We start from the raw sequence: 15,338 nt of genomic DNA, 5'->3' as shown, positions 1-15,338 counted from the left end.
AACATTAAAAATTTCGATCACGCGTGGTTAACGACAGTTTTGATAAGTATCAGAAGGGTTTGGACTCTTGCTTTTAGTTGAGATAGGAAACATAAAAAGCACCGAAATAGTAGTTTCGTAATCCAAAGACGTGAAATAAGAGAGCCGTGAAATAAGGTGATTAGGAGAGTGTTTCCTCTGTGACGTGGGCGCACTGTTAGTTTTTCCTCCCGCGAGGCGACAGGCAAGTCTAATTTTTTGTGCTCCGAGGAGAAAATGTAATTTCCCTACTCGTCAGATAAAATACTATTGTCATACTGCAGGTGTTACGCCCCACCGAGCTTATCCTTCGCTCCATTCACGGATATCGTGGATACGCCGACTGAGGTTGCAGTATCGGTGAAAAATCGGTTTGGAACGTCCTAGTCACAAACAACATCTTAGCAGGTTAGGAGGATGTACATTGGATGAAAAGAGTAGAAGAGCATACAGCAGAAAACCGCTTTTGTGAAGTAATACTTCACGGTGGTGCCGCAAGAGAAATGGGAACGGACGATTAGAGGTGAAAAACGGAAACACAGGGCTTTTACTGAGTTAAAATCCCCGATCTGGTTTTTAACATCACTTCACGAGAATCTTTTCAAGATTTTGACAAGTCCCTATTAAAAACATGAATATAAAAAAAAGAAGCGTCCAGTTGGCCCACCCTAAACTTCTAACATGGTCGTTCTGTAACTATCAGCGCTCGATTAAGTTGGTACTATTTAACTGCGCCATTCGGATATATTTAACGAGCCTGTGTAATATTAACCTAATCCTTCTATCAGTATGCAACGAAATGGTAACCCATGGCACGACAACATATTAATTGAGCAATACATAAATTGCTCATCCGTAAATCATCGTAAGTCAGCATTTATTTTAAAGACTTTTGCAGGTTTTTCCAAGTGAAAAGGAAGTTTTTTCATATACAGAAACAACTTTCGGAGATGAAATACTGAGTTTACATATTTATTCTGTAGGAAAGACCGGAATAAAATGACATCGTAACCAAATGGACAAAAGGAGGTAGAATGTCTACCTGTGTCATCTAAAATTATGTTTTCAGGTTGCAAATATTTATGTTTCGGCCTGGTCGACTCACATGTATACGTAGGTAATTCATATTAATTCCAGAGTAACAATGGAAAAAAAATACTTTTTTGAATCAAAATAAGGAACTTCTATATTGAAAAGCCGCTCATCGTCATTATAGGGAATTATCTAGTCATAATGGGACTGAGAACATTTTTTATTTAATGGAAATTTTTCATCTTATAATCATGAATCTTCGTAAGTTTATTATAACTGGTTTTTTTGACTCAACATCAGAAGAAGGCCTGTTTATTTTTAACAATTTTGGAGTTTTGAATCAAAAGACTTGACACAATTGGCAGAAACTGACTTCCCACACGGCGTCAGCCCTATCAAAAATGTATATTACGGTAATAAAAGTCATTTTTTGCAGAACGTACAGGACATTCCATATCAAATCGGCCACCATGGGAGTTTCGGAGTTTCACTTTAAGTTGGTGTGGAAAAATTGAGTATTATTATCACCATTCCGAAAATGATCAAAATCAATTTTCAAATTGCCAATAATGGAATTTGAATATTAAATAAATGTAAAAATATGTTATTGAATGTTTTCGCCATAATAGAGTAATTTCATTCAGAATGCGTTTGAAAACCAACGAGAAACCCATTTTTGCTTATTCAAATCTGTTGATTCATTTGCAAGATCGGTTTTTTAAAAATTCAGTTATTTTCACGAATCTTGATGTAATGTATTTACAGAAATTCTTCATTTCTATAATACTTAATGTTGAGAAAGCCAATTACAAATTTTGAAACACGAAGCAATTTCAATGGTTGAGTGGATATGTACTGTTCCATGTACAGAAACAAGATTAACGTACGGACTGCTATTAACATTCGCATACAGAAATTCAGCAATTATTGGTGAAAAACTAAAAAAAGATTAAAGAAAGAAAATTTGAATCCCCCTGCTAGAGACATTTAAAGAAGGTCATGTTGAAGAGGAAAAAAACGTCAACTGGAACATTTCAGAAAAATTTTGCAATTTCCTGACTTTTCAGGACTTTTTCAGGTTTTCAGGTCGGTTGGAAACCCTGACAGTAGAGATGTCATCTCGATGAAGAGAAATGAAGGTTAGAATCTGGCTAAGACAAAATTCAACGGAAAATAAATATGAGGAAAAAATTGGACTATAAACAAATTAATATCAAAAGAAACAGTGAAAGCGGGAATTTGAGAAATTGAAAAAAAACAATGTGATGAGAATGTGAGGAAATTATCGGCTCAATAAAATTCGAGTATTTTAACTAACTCAAAGGAACTTAGCTGAAAAAGACACATTGTGTAGAAAATGCGAGAAATTCGGCGGTGATTATTCGTGCCTGTTCTTCAATAACAATGTCCAATATCAAATAGTTTCGAAAAAAAATCAATATACTTTTAATTCAAATTGTCTCGGCTCCTTTATGCAATTATTTCATATAGAGAAAAGCAAACTGAAATAGGAAATATTTGCTTATAAAAATGGTTATAAAAAAAGTGTGCAGAGAAAAAAGTTTCTGGAAAGCTGAAATTCTAATAGTTTCCCTTTAATGATTTCTACGAGATTTTTTTTTTAGTGAGAAAAGTAAAGTGAAATAGCAGAGTTAGTTAATGAAATCGCGCAAAACTAGTAAAATTTTCATTAGAGTTCCGATAGAAATCCAATACAACTACTCGTCGAGTAGACTAGGTCTTTCTAAACGGTAATTCGTTATGTTAATTGTTCTTTTTTTCAAATCACTTTCTTGAATGAAATACTGGCAACCCAAAGTTTAGGTGCAACAACTGTCAGCTAAGCACTGAGCTCGAGATGTCGATGGTATTAGCTCCATACTGTTTTAATAATTTCCTCATGGACAGCTTGTGTGCTTTTACAGACTCATTGAATACTTCAAGTACTATTGATGATATTTATTTTGGTTCTTTGGGTTTTTACGTTTTGTTCCACTGAAATTTCAAAGAATTTCGTCTTTGCAAAGGTTAATGATCATTATGGAATCAATGGACACTATTAATTCTAGTGTAATTCTTCCGTGAAATTTTATAACCCAATCATTTTATCTGAACACCGAGAACTAAAAATTCCCCACGTCAATGGAAACGTTGCAAATTTTCAGAATTCCCATGCGATGCATACACGAAAAGAATGCAATAGAAGCATGTATACACCATCACGGAGAGATGATTATTAAGCCCTCCAAAAATAGAAGAAAAAACGGCATGTTCAGCGTCATTTAATCTGTTCAAAATGCATTATTGTTGGTGGATTATGTATAGTGATTGTTCCGGTATTTACCTACTTATTCGGTCAGCCATCTGATATACAGACAGCCACTATATGTTGGAATAACTTCCTGTTATTCTGCCTTCTTGTGGACTCAATATATCTGTTGATTTTAACATTATTATTGAGCCTTACACACTACACGGAAATCCCTTGCGTTATCTCAATTCCGCAATTTTCTGCACGGAATATTATGTAACACAAGCAATTAGTCTTCCAATTTATTATAAATTGAAGATAGATTCCATATTGAATTTCGAAATCCAGCAATAAATTTTCAATCGTTATAACCCAGGTAAATTGAGACGAAAAAAAAAAGTTACACAACTCCTCCACGAAGAAGAAGAAGAAGCAACATTATTACCTCCATAAATTAATTGGCACAAGTAACAAAAAACATTTTGTACGTACCCTTTCTCCGTCTACCGTCTTATGCCTTGCATGGTCCCTACTTTCTTTAGATACTCCTACATGAGATTTTCCCACGGACGATTCACGTTGATCCTGAAAAATAAACAAAGTTACAAATCAGGAATTGCCATTTCTATCAAGCAACGATCTCTGAATATCCGGACTTAATTTCAAATGATGCATAAGTTACAAAAATGCACAGTTTATACTGATCTGTTCTCACAGCTCACTGTTCTCGATTTTTTTCTTTCAAAGTTTTTCATTTGGTATTTTCACTTGAATAATACCGCACGGAGGCAGGTATGAAGAGATTTGCAATATTAACCACTAACGTAGATTAAAATTTAGTCAACCATTTTTCTAAGTGTGAGGCGCGTCCATGGGTCTATATCGAAAAGTGAAAGAGAATCAAATGAGCTTTATTGGAGAAAAAGCAAAATATAAGATCCCTATGTTCATAGCGTCCGGCAAATGTCCGTCTAATGCATTATTCGGACCGAACTGAAAATGTTATATGGAATAAGTGTGCAGTATTACCGTCTGGCCCTTTTAGGTGAGACCGACGAAATTCAATTGTCAAATGAAATGAAATATTGTGCACAATATTTGTTCAAAGGATTCTCTCGAAAATTAATTTAATAATAAAAAATCCGAAAAATCATGGTGATGGCCAGATGTTATCTTGTTAGTTGCGACGCAACCTTATTGGAGAAAAAGTTCCTAACTTTAGCAAAGTACTTGCATATCCTTAAGAAATTGTTCTAATACATCTATTATCTAAGTACCTTTGGCTCCTTTTCTTCAAAATCAAGCGATGACTTTGTTAAGGGTAACTCCTCGTCGGTTAGCGCAATCTCTACCGGCTCAACATTTGTCACAGCGTTTATCTTCAATTTATCAAATTTTGAGTATTGCGCAGAAGTGTCGTCCTCCCTTTTAGCCCCTTTACCTTTGTTAGCCTCCTCATTAGCATTCCTGAGTCTTACCACGCGATTATTACGCAGCTTGTTCATGGTGACAATTTCATCACTTGTAAAATCGTAGATATTTGTTACTTTGGGTTTCATCAAAAGTTTCTGCCTTATGCTTGGACGAGTTGAGGAGATTTTATCATGTAGATATTTTCCAGGTTTGCAAGTAAATTTTTCATTGTCGTCGTTTTTCCTGGATGGATGTTTTATGGGCTTTCTATACGCGAGGATTCTGTTAATTTCTCTGTCAAGGGAATTGTCGCTGCCTGATAATGTTTCCTGTTCTTCAGGACTCACCAGACTGGTTGTTTGCACGGAAGTAATTGAGATGCTATTAAAGCTACCCTTATTTGGCTTGTCGATTAGGTTTTTTGAAGAGTTAATTGAACATATTCTGTTCAATTCGTGAGACGGAGGGTCACTATTTTTTTCATTCTGATTGCACTTTAATTCTTTGTTTTTATGGAGCTGTCTCTCATTATCTTGAGCGTTCCCCTTGAATTTTTTAGGGTTGTAACTTGCTCTGCTCTCCGTCGTCTGCTTCCTCTTCTTCGCACGAGTTTTAGGTCCCTCAGGAGTCGGAGAATTGGTTTCGGTGATGTTTTGTAACAAGTCCATACCATGTTCATTGTCGGGCATCCTCTCCTAGAGAAATGAATATTCAAAACTGGTTATGGTGTCAAATGTATATCGGATGTTCCACACACAGGAAAATCTGAATGTAAATGCGTTTAAGAAGCCGTATTTTTCGTCTTTTGAAGCGCAATTTATGTTTGAAGTTAAAATGTAAATCACGGTTGCACGGTCTATTTAAAAATAAGGAAATGAGAGCATGGTCTAAATAAGATGATAAAGTATTACCTTAAAGTAGTACACGACTTAACAGTTACAGTGATTTTGTTATACATATATGAAATATGTGCGAAAAATTGATAACATATAGGAAAAATGAGTAGATCAGGAGAATATAAATGTCAGAAAACAGACTCATCCAAGGTTGAATATCGACCCTGCGTAGTCAGAATCGCCTTACGCGGGTTTTCATTGTTGAAATATATATTAGTTAGAGCTTGATCCATACATATTCATCCATATCCATGTATGATTATTCAAGACTGAATGATCCACAACGAAATAAAGTCTCATTTGATTACGGGTCATCCAGTCTTGAAATATCAAATTGAAAATCAAACGTTTCTTACAGGATAATTTATCAATAATTAAATTATTCATGGGAGTTATGTTTCGCCTGTATCATAAGTTTCAGGAATCGAGCATTTTCGGGGTTATACCTTACTAGAACGAATCATTGCTGAGTTTATATATTGTGTGAGTCATACTTTACGAGTTTCGAATGACGGTCGTATGCAGCGAGGGTCAAGCATCGCGGGGGTAATAATAATATTCCACACCATAAATTGTCAATGAATACCGAAAGAAAGCCTTGCATGTGAGAAGCAACAGCATGGCCAATAGGGCATTCAGACATTTAGCGATCGCCACAATTGAAAGCATGACTTAGGAAACTAATGAAATGACTGACTGTCAAGAAACACGGAGCACTGGAAATCAATTTTTTAAAATAATCATTACGTTTATGAACTACGTATACTCATGTAATCAACTATGTGGCTCCAAAATTGTTGGGAGAGTTATCAATGTCTCGATCAAGACTGGCATTCTCAGCCTTAGAAACTTAGTTATTTTTCAAGGGAGTCAATCCTAACTCCATCACTCCTTCGTACCTCGGGTCCATAATTAGAAATGATAGAGAATGGGAATAGGAGCGTAGAACAGAGTTACCAGATTTGGCAATTAATCAAAAATTAAATTGCTCAGATAAGGCCAACGGTGCTGTTTTCCAGTTAAAAAATGCAGTTTGATCAAAAAGTCAATCATTAAAGTCGTATCCTCGGTGTTGTGTGAATTTTCAAAACACCGAGGCAAACAATTAAATTTTTGGTTAGTCGCCAAATCTGATAACTCGGCAGCAAAGTGAGGTGACGCATCTCCTCGTAATACTGCAGTTCCATTGTTCCTCTTAGCAAATTGCTGATGTTATAATATGGCAATATATCCTCCGATATCCTTCAGTTCCCCTAGATTAGATCAAGTTTCATATTTAGCTTTTCGAGAAACCTATCTAACTCTAATCAATATAAAAATCGGTTTGCAATTTTTCATTGAATGTTGATCTTTTAACATCTCTAGACTCACATTCAATCATAACTAGAAAATTGTGTGTATACTCGCATGTATAATCCTCAATAATTATCAAATGATCCGTTGGGACCTAATGAAAACGCTGCAGTAAAAATGCAGTTGCTAATAAATACTGGCAAATTGTACATTGAATGAGACGTTGAAACTGAAGACGAAACTGTTGAAGAATGGTTTTATATAGTGGCAACTAATACTCACAAATCCCGTAGTCATCACAAGAGAGTCTAAGCTCCTGACGGAATTTGCAGTTCGTACAGCTTTCTCCTGTGATTTGTTAATAAACAAAAATGTAATTCAACATCAGATTGTAGAATTTAACCTAGGTAACATGAACTTCGTCATCTACGGAGGGAAGAGATAAAACATTGGTAAAATATCCACGAAAAAAAGACTGTTACGACCAATTTCAAATAATGCTTTCGCACTATTGTATCGCACATTGGATGCGACTCTAATACTACCCAAAACTAATACTTCTAAAACTTCCTAAACGCATCTGGGTATCCATAACATGGCAGCCAATTACCGCAGAGATGAAAGTAGCGAATTCCCACATGGGTTATCAAATTATTATTCATTTGGAAGATTTTAGGTCTTGTGTTCACTATGTTTTTAACTCTAAACCTATTGATGTCAGCATTAATCGACATAATAGAATTAAAAGATCTAAAAGAACTGAAACAATTATCAGCTATAATACCCCAAGACCTCCAAAATTATCGGATATTTCCCGAATGTTTTGTTGCATAACAACGAGAGGGAGCAGTTTTGCAGATTAAAATCACGAACGCGATGCGCGAGGGATTTTATTGAAAAACTGATCCCGATCATTGATATGCAGGAAAACTTGAGGGAAATATTCGATGAATTTTGGAGGTCGAGGGGTATTCGGAGGAAATTTCCTAAATTCTGATTTTGGCCGATCAGGGTGCGGTTTGGGGTTACGGGACACATTTCACCAACATGAAGTGAGGAATACCTCTCAAATTTGTCGAAAAAAATTGACAGGCTGCAAGGAAATTATCAATCTATATCTATAATTTCCCCGGCGCCGGATTGAAACTTGTCGCGTAACCCCGAATACTGCATTTTGATTGGCCGAAATCAGAATTGAGGAAATTGTCTAGATTGTATACTTCACGAAGTCTTGTGATATTTGTTATCCTTTCACTAGTATTACTTTCACCCAACCTTAATTTGATGGGAACTTCCTGTGCGAAGAAATTTATATTTTGAAAAATACTGAAAAATGGTAATTGGTCCACTTTACATGAACAAATATATGAAATTGTTTTTTTTTTTAATTTATAAAATATACGGAATTGGCGGAAATTGTATATTTTTAAAATAAATTTTTGCATGGGGATTGTGACTCTGGTTATTTCTGCGGGCATTTACCGATGTGTTATTTAGGCCAGCATTGCCGAATTCACTCTACAATGCCCGGGCGTATTTAGCGAGTATTCGGCACCATCGTACAATCCGCAATTTCAGATAATACAGGAAAAACTGTTTTGCCTGCTTGGAATGATTAGGTTTCTTTCGGAATAACAGATAGAAATAATCCCTTAAAAGACCATTATTTTCTAAACGTTCTAAGGATAATAATAATACATAATAATAATAGCGCGCAGTGGCACTTCTTTGAAAAATGCGGTGAAATTTCAGAATTCTTGAATATGTGAGTAAAATGTAATGAATTAACAAAAATAGATTAAATAATATTGAGAAATCAAAGGGAATCATGATATTAACCGTTTTCAACTAGCGTTCGACGACGGACTAGTCGACTAGCTTGGTTGGCACCGTGCTGCTCGTGTATTCACATCGGTTGTAAAAAAAAAGCATTAAAAAATGATTAATTTTGGGTTTAGAAGGAGGTTCTCAACTCCACATGAAAAAGAAATGATGATAAGACGCGGAAAAAGTGGCCATTTAATGTAAAGGCTTGATTTGGTTTTAGGCTGAAATTATATATTTCGAGTTTAAATACGAAAATCCTACGCGCTTTAAAAGTTCAAATGTTTTTGGAACTCCATCAGAAGTACGGGAAACAAAAGACAAACTCCCACTAAATTGGACACAGCTTGAGAGTATGCATTATAAATTTTTAAAATATATATTTTCTCCTATCTAATCAAAAAAAGAAAAATTCGAAAATGGGCGGCACGACTCATTAAGCTAATTCAACCGGGTTGAATACATCTCTGATTTTTATTAATTTTTATGATGCTATTATTTGTCTTGCAAAAACAATATACTTATCAATATTTAGACAGAGAAATTGATTCAAGTCTCCGTAAGAAGAACAACGACAAATCTTCGACAGAACAATGAACATATTTCTCAGTGCATGTGGGACTTACAATATGGTACAAAATACCTCATTCGGCGTTGTTCGATATTTAATATTTTTTCTGTAACCAACAGGTGATAATAACTCGTATGAGGAAGAAAAGTATACCAAGTGATTCGTCATTTGTCGATTAATGGTTGGAGAATGCAACTATATGACTAAGTCCTACTGAACTTTGGGTGATTTCTACTTTAAGGACTTAAACCACCGAAATTTTTCGACTTGAGTAATATCGTCCGTAAATTTATAGTTCAGGTCCACCAAAAACAAGAAAAAAAAAGAAAAAAGAAAAAATGGTGTATTAAATGTGATATCTCCTACATTAATTGTTTCCGGATAAAAGGGTGAACAGATCCTTAATCAGGTGAAGGAACCCCATAAAATCGAATAAAAAACAAGTAGAATGGAATGGTGGACCTGAACAAGACATGTATCATATCTTCAACCAAGTTTCTCGGGATTGCTGTGTATTTTTCTCTCTGCCTTCAGCCAAGTCACTGGATATTTTTTTTATTTGAACATTATACTCAAGGCGTCGATATAGTTATGAAATAAATTAATTGTAAGGTGAATGGTGCAATTATACGTACACGAGAATAAGAAAGTGCCTTTCGTTGCCTGCCCATCACGGCTTGCTTCTTTGAAATTTTCGTCTTTTTTTTTGCAACAGGAATCTCATCTTCGACTAGCTCGAAACTCTGTCTAGGTGGCTTTGGTAATCGTTTTGATGCCACAAGGTAGTTATCAATATCTTCTTTGTTTTCTGAAAAGAATCCATTATTAACTGGTGTTTCACGGAAATATAACAGAGAGGGATAATGAGATAGAAAATGAGTAATGATTATATTCTTCAAATTCTGTAATCTATTAACGTTTTCGCCAATGATCGCTATGGTGTTAGTGTCTTAGAATAATTGTTTTAGTTGAACTTTCTCACAATTTTCTCATTATTGAAAGAACTTGAAAAAAAATCGTTTGTTTTTCGGTATAGCGCTCCTCAAGTTAATTCCTTCGTCTTTTGCATCATAATTATTTCACAGATAATTCCTTTCGGTAGTTTTGCATATGTATTTCTGGAGAAAATTGCAAAAAAAATTGGTGAAAACCGTGATTATAATAAAATGACTGCTTTTTCAAGATGTACTGAGAAATTAGCCATAAATTAAATATTTTTAACGTTCTGCAAGGAAAAAAAAATTGAATCGTTCTCAGTTCTTTTATCATAACTTATTCGAAAAAATCTTTTGCGGACGATTAATTTTCATTACTGAGCTATCAAACAATAATGATTCAGTCAAGAAATTTGATTTTTTCAAAACAATCCGATTTATAAAAATTCTGAAACTTCACATGACCACATCTTGCGAACCATACAAGCAACAGAGAAAAAAATTGGAAAATCTCATCGAGGAAGTCTATACATTGTGTGAATTCGTTGGAGAACAATAAATATGAGGTCCCGCGAGTCAGTCAATCGGGCTGGGACAGGCCATATTCGTTAATGATTAACGACTGACGCATTTAAAAAGTGAAAGTATATATATTGTTAATGGAGGGTCCTCAAATGTGCACTCCTTAACTATATCCGAATGTTCACTTGAGAAGAACAGATCGACTCCTGCTACCAACTAAATTCATTTGTTAATAATAATCACTAAGCCAGGCTATGAGTGTAGAATAAATTACCAACTTTCTTATATAATTTGTCTCGAACGTCCAGTAGAATTCGTAAGTTGTTTGTGAAAGTCCCTAGCAGACCAATTCGAGTTAGTTTAGAGTTCGTTAAGACCTTAAAATTTCCACAGTTTGAAAGAAAATTCAGAATTCGTTTAGACTGGGGTTAAAGTCGGATTCAATTGTTCTTTCTCAACTCTAAACTTTCAGAAAGAGTTGAGAGTTGATTTTTTCAAATTCAATGTAAAATGTTTATTAACTTTCTCGGAGTGGGGTGGAGCAATACATATTCTCTCAACTCTAAATTTTCGTAAAGAGTTTAGAGTTGATGTTTTCAAATTAAATTTCAAATCTTTATAAACTTTCTAGGGGGGATCAACATGTTTTCTCAACTCTAAACTTTTTCCGAAAATTGAGAGTTGAGAGAACATATGTTGCTCTCCTCCTAGACAGGTTTTAAACATTTTAAATTAAATTACAATATATCAACTCTAAACTCTTTCCGAAAGTTTAGAGTTGAGAAAGAACAATAGAATCCGACTTTGACCCAACTCTAAACGAGCTCTTAACTTTCTTTCAATTGCTGGAAATATTTGAGAGTTCAATTCTAAATTCTGTCCGCTAGGAAGGGTTAAAGAAAGGAAGATGGATTTCAGTTTCTTTCATCGAATTCGTATAGCAAATTATTTGTTGGTGTTTTTACTGAATTCCCAATTATATTTTTCATTGATTCTTTTGTTTATTTGATATTTGTAGTATCTTTATCTATCAGCTTCTAACTACTTACCAGATGATTTCAAAACTGCAACAGATAGTACTTTGCCCTCTGATGAAATCAATCGACATGATTTTTTATCTTGTATTAGCGATTTAAGATCTTCCTCAGATAATTGTTGTCCACCGTTGCATTGCTTGTGCCGTAATTCGGATAGTAGGCAGAGTTCATGTATTTTTTTTGAATGATGCCAGATGGCACAGTAGACTACCTTGGCCATAGCGAATACCTATAAGAGCAAGCGGAGGGTATTATTGGAAAGGAATTTTAACCGCAGCCATGATTAGTTCATATGGGGAGGAACTTGTTTAATTAAAAATGGCGAGTTTTTATGTCAAAATTAAACAAAAACGAGTAGAAGGAATTTTTCGTTTTTCTTTAACTAATTGCTGAATGAAAAAATTGCAAGTTCAATCTCACCTTCAATCACACTCAGATTAATTGAAGGAAAAGTAAAAAAATTAAATGGACGGTTCAAAATACGAGGTTGATCTTGACGAGTTCTCTTAATTTTTTGTACAGTGCTGTTTTCTCAGAAATCACCTATGTACTTAACCGACAATCAATTTCCTTTATCAATTGATTAAAATTTGGTATTTTTCTATGACGCTGAATTTAGCTTTAAAACTAATAAAAAATTATTTAAAAGTGCTATGACTCAGCGAAAAATGAATCGCTTCAATTGTGCTTTGATGTGATGTGTTCGCCGCGATGGTATCTACAATCGCTGATCATCCGTTTTGATGAAGATTCAAAATACAATTTTTCAAAGGCTAAAACATATTTTCCAAATACTTTACCAGTAGCTAACGGGCAAACTGTTAATGCTTCTGAAAAAAATGAAAACGAGGGTTTTTTCTACAGAAAAGTTTAAGGCGGGAGTTGTGCATTTTTTTAAAAATTTGTATTTTAATTACAGTAATTTCCAAGAGAGTGAAAAAACTTTGCCAATCTCTACACTCCGACTGGAGCGTTCGAATGCTATCAACGACCACTCATTTCATTCTCCAAATCATACTCCAGAGGGGAGGTGCATTATTTTTTTTTTTAACGTTCGATTCATTTCTAATTAATTTTTTAGTATATAATAGAAACATCAATCTCACTGAATTTTATATTATATAATTAAAATATTGATTAAAAATAAATTGAACGTTGAAAAAAAAATTTCACTTCCCCTCTTGAGTATGATTTCGAGAATGAAATAAGCAGTCGATGATAGCATTCGAAAGTACTGTATATAAATATATGTATAGTACTGTAATTAAAATAAAAATTTTGAAAAAAATGCACAAGTCCCATTTAAAACTTTTCTGTAGAAAAAACGCTCGTTTTGATTTTTTTCAAAAGCATTAATAGTGTGCCCGGTATCGACTGGTAAGTATTTGGAAAATATGGTTTAGCCTTTGAAAAATTGTATTTTAAATCTTCATCAAAACGGATGACCAGCGATTGTAGAGGCTATCGCGGTGAACACATCAAGTCAAAGCACAATTGAATCGATTCATTTTTCGCGAAGTTATAGTACTTTTAAGTGATTTTTTATTCGTTTTAAAGCTAAATTCAGCATCATATTTTTTTTTGTGTTTCTAGGGCATGAGAAAATTTGTGGATGTTCTTTGATAATTTTCAGTTACGATTTTTTTAACTTCAGAAAGCCGAAAAAATAAATTATCAGCTAGGCGAACATCTGGCTTTCTCTAGGCAAAAAATCTCGGAAAGGAATAGAAAGACCTTGCCAAAGCTACACTCAAGTTGTACCGGTCCTCAGAAATAGGGAAAAAAATGAAATACATATTTCAATTGATTAATCAAATCATCAAGGTAAATTATCATTAACTATCCCGACAGCTGACGTTTTCACGTTGGAAAAATTATTTTGCAAAAGAATAAATTACGAACTGTAGATAAATCTGGCCAATATGAAATTTTTCAAGAATAATTTCTATTACTCTTCCTATTTTTAATAAAAAAATTAGGAGAAACACATCTGTGATTTTGACTCATTAGTTATTTTGAAGTCGGAACAATTTATTATCCAATCCAATCCAATAAACTTTTTAGTAGAATAAAATTGTTCAAAAATCGTTGTCGATTTATTCTGAGAACTTCTTTAGAAGTTGAAAAATGATCTAAATTGTTTTTCAGGAAATACTCATTGGGGATAATGTTGTAGCCATTACTTCATTTTTTAAACACCTTTCTTTTTTTTAATCTTTAAATTTCAAAAAGTAGCAGGTTTTTTCAGAACATCTCCAAAACTTCTCAGATTTTAAGATATTTGTGGAAAACTTGGCGAAAAACTCAATTGACTTAACCTGGTTGATCACTCCTGCTCACTCCCGAATGTTCATAAATTATTGAAAAATAATTTTGGGAAATTGTTGATACTCACCCGCGATTTAAGGAGGATTCGAAGGTCGTCTGGACTGCAAGAAAACTTCACTACAAACACTGTTTTCTATGATGTGGTCTTGCGATTTTGAAGAAGTAGTCCGGAAATTCTTAACACTAACGTGTTGTCTACTGCGTAGTAACTCGTGCAATAACGAACCGGGGGAGAAGGAGAGAAGAACAAAGAAGGCATGAAGGGATGAGGACACTAAGTAAACAACGATCGCAAGACACTACGATCTCCCACCCTCGGTTCCCTCATCGTATTCCCCCGATTCTCGGAATATAAAGCTAAGAGGCCAGAAAACTCGTGGTTGCTTTTTGCATAATTTTCAGAGCCTATGAGTATATGGATAAGGCAGAGGGCGAGCCCGAGAGTGTAAATAATTCGGCAGAGCGTGAACCCGAGAGAGTCGATAATTCGAGGATACCATGACGTACGAAAACATCCGATATAAAGCGGAGAGGGGGTATGATGGAAAAATAACCGATGGACGGAATGAAAAATGAGGTCACTTTCATAAATTCAAAAAATTGTTAAACAAATTGGGGAAAAAATATCTCGCATATGTATACTCAAACGATTGGGAATCAGCTGAAACGTCGAGATTTACTGGTCCCTCAGAACCTTTTTTTTTTAACGAGTTCACTTTTGTCAACAAATTCAAAAAATTGTCAAACAAATTGGGGAGAAAATGTCTCGCATATGTATACTCTAACGATTGAGCGTCGCTTCAAACGTCGAGAGTTATTGGTTCCTCGGAACCTTTTTATTTAACGCATTCAGTTCTGTGAACAAATTCGGCATTTCTTTACCAATTTTTCGCATTTGTTAACAAAAATGAATCCATTAAAAAAAAGGTTCGACAGGACCAATAAATCTCGACGTTTTAAACAATTCTCAGTCGTTTGAGTATACATTTGCACCACGATTTTTCAGCAATTTGTTCAACAGATTACGAATCTAACAAAAATTAACCCGTTAAAAAAAAAGTTCCGAGGGAAGAGTAAATCGCGACGCTTGACACGACTCTGAATCGTTTGAATATACATTTGCGCCATGATTTTTCAGCCTTTTGTTTAACAAATTTCGAATTTGTTAACAAAAAAGGGACCTTTGAAAAAAAAGGTTCCGAGGGACCCATAAATATC

General features: G+C 34.6%; 1 protein-coding gene across 4 annotated transcripts in view; it reads right to left on the bottom strand.

Annotated features, from left to right (window-relative positions):
• LOC105272396 (uncharacterized) overlaps positions 1 to 14,493 on the bottom strand; it is a 17,524-nt gene extending 3,031 nt beyond the window's left edge. For 2 of the 4 annotated variants that reach the window (XR_892757.1, XR_892758.1), the window contains exons 1-6: positions 14,188 to 14,493; positions 11,805 to 12,021; positions 9,934 to 10,106; positions 7,186 to 7,251; positions 4,579 to 5,409; positions 3,794 to 3,886 (exon numbers count right to left, since the gene is read on the bottom strand). Coding sequence is in view for 2 of the 4 variants with exons in the window: in XM_011314512.1 (XP_011312814.1) it covers positions 3,794 to 3,886; positions 4,579 to 5,409; positions 7,186 to 7,251; positions 9,934 to 10,106; positions 11,805 to 12,012 (1,371 nt within the window). In the remaining 2 variants the exon portion in view is untranslated. The remainder of the gene's footprint in view (positions 1 to 3,793; positions 3,887 to 4,578; positions 5,410 to 7,185; positions 7,252 to 9,933; positions 10,107 to 11,804; positions 12,022 to 14,187) is intronic. The other 2 variants (XM_011314512.1, XM_011314513.1) reach the window with 2 other exon arrangements.
• Positions 14,494 to 15,338: the final 845 nt, after the last annotated feature.

This window comes from Fopius arisanus, unplaced genomic scaffold (genome assembly GCF_000806365.1).
Source record: "Fopius arisanus strain USDA-PBARC FA_bdor unplaced genomic scaffold, ASM80636v1 scaffold00169, whole genome shotgun sequence".
Taxonomy (NCBI): Eukaryota; Metazoa; Arthropoda; class Insecta; order Hymenoptera; family Braconidae; genus Fopius; species Fopius arisanus.
This window is presented reverse-complemented; position numbering and strand designations above follow the sequence as displayed.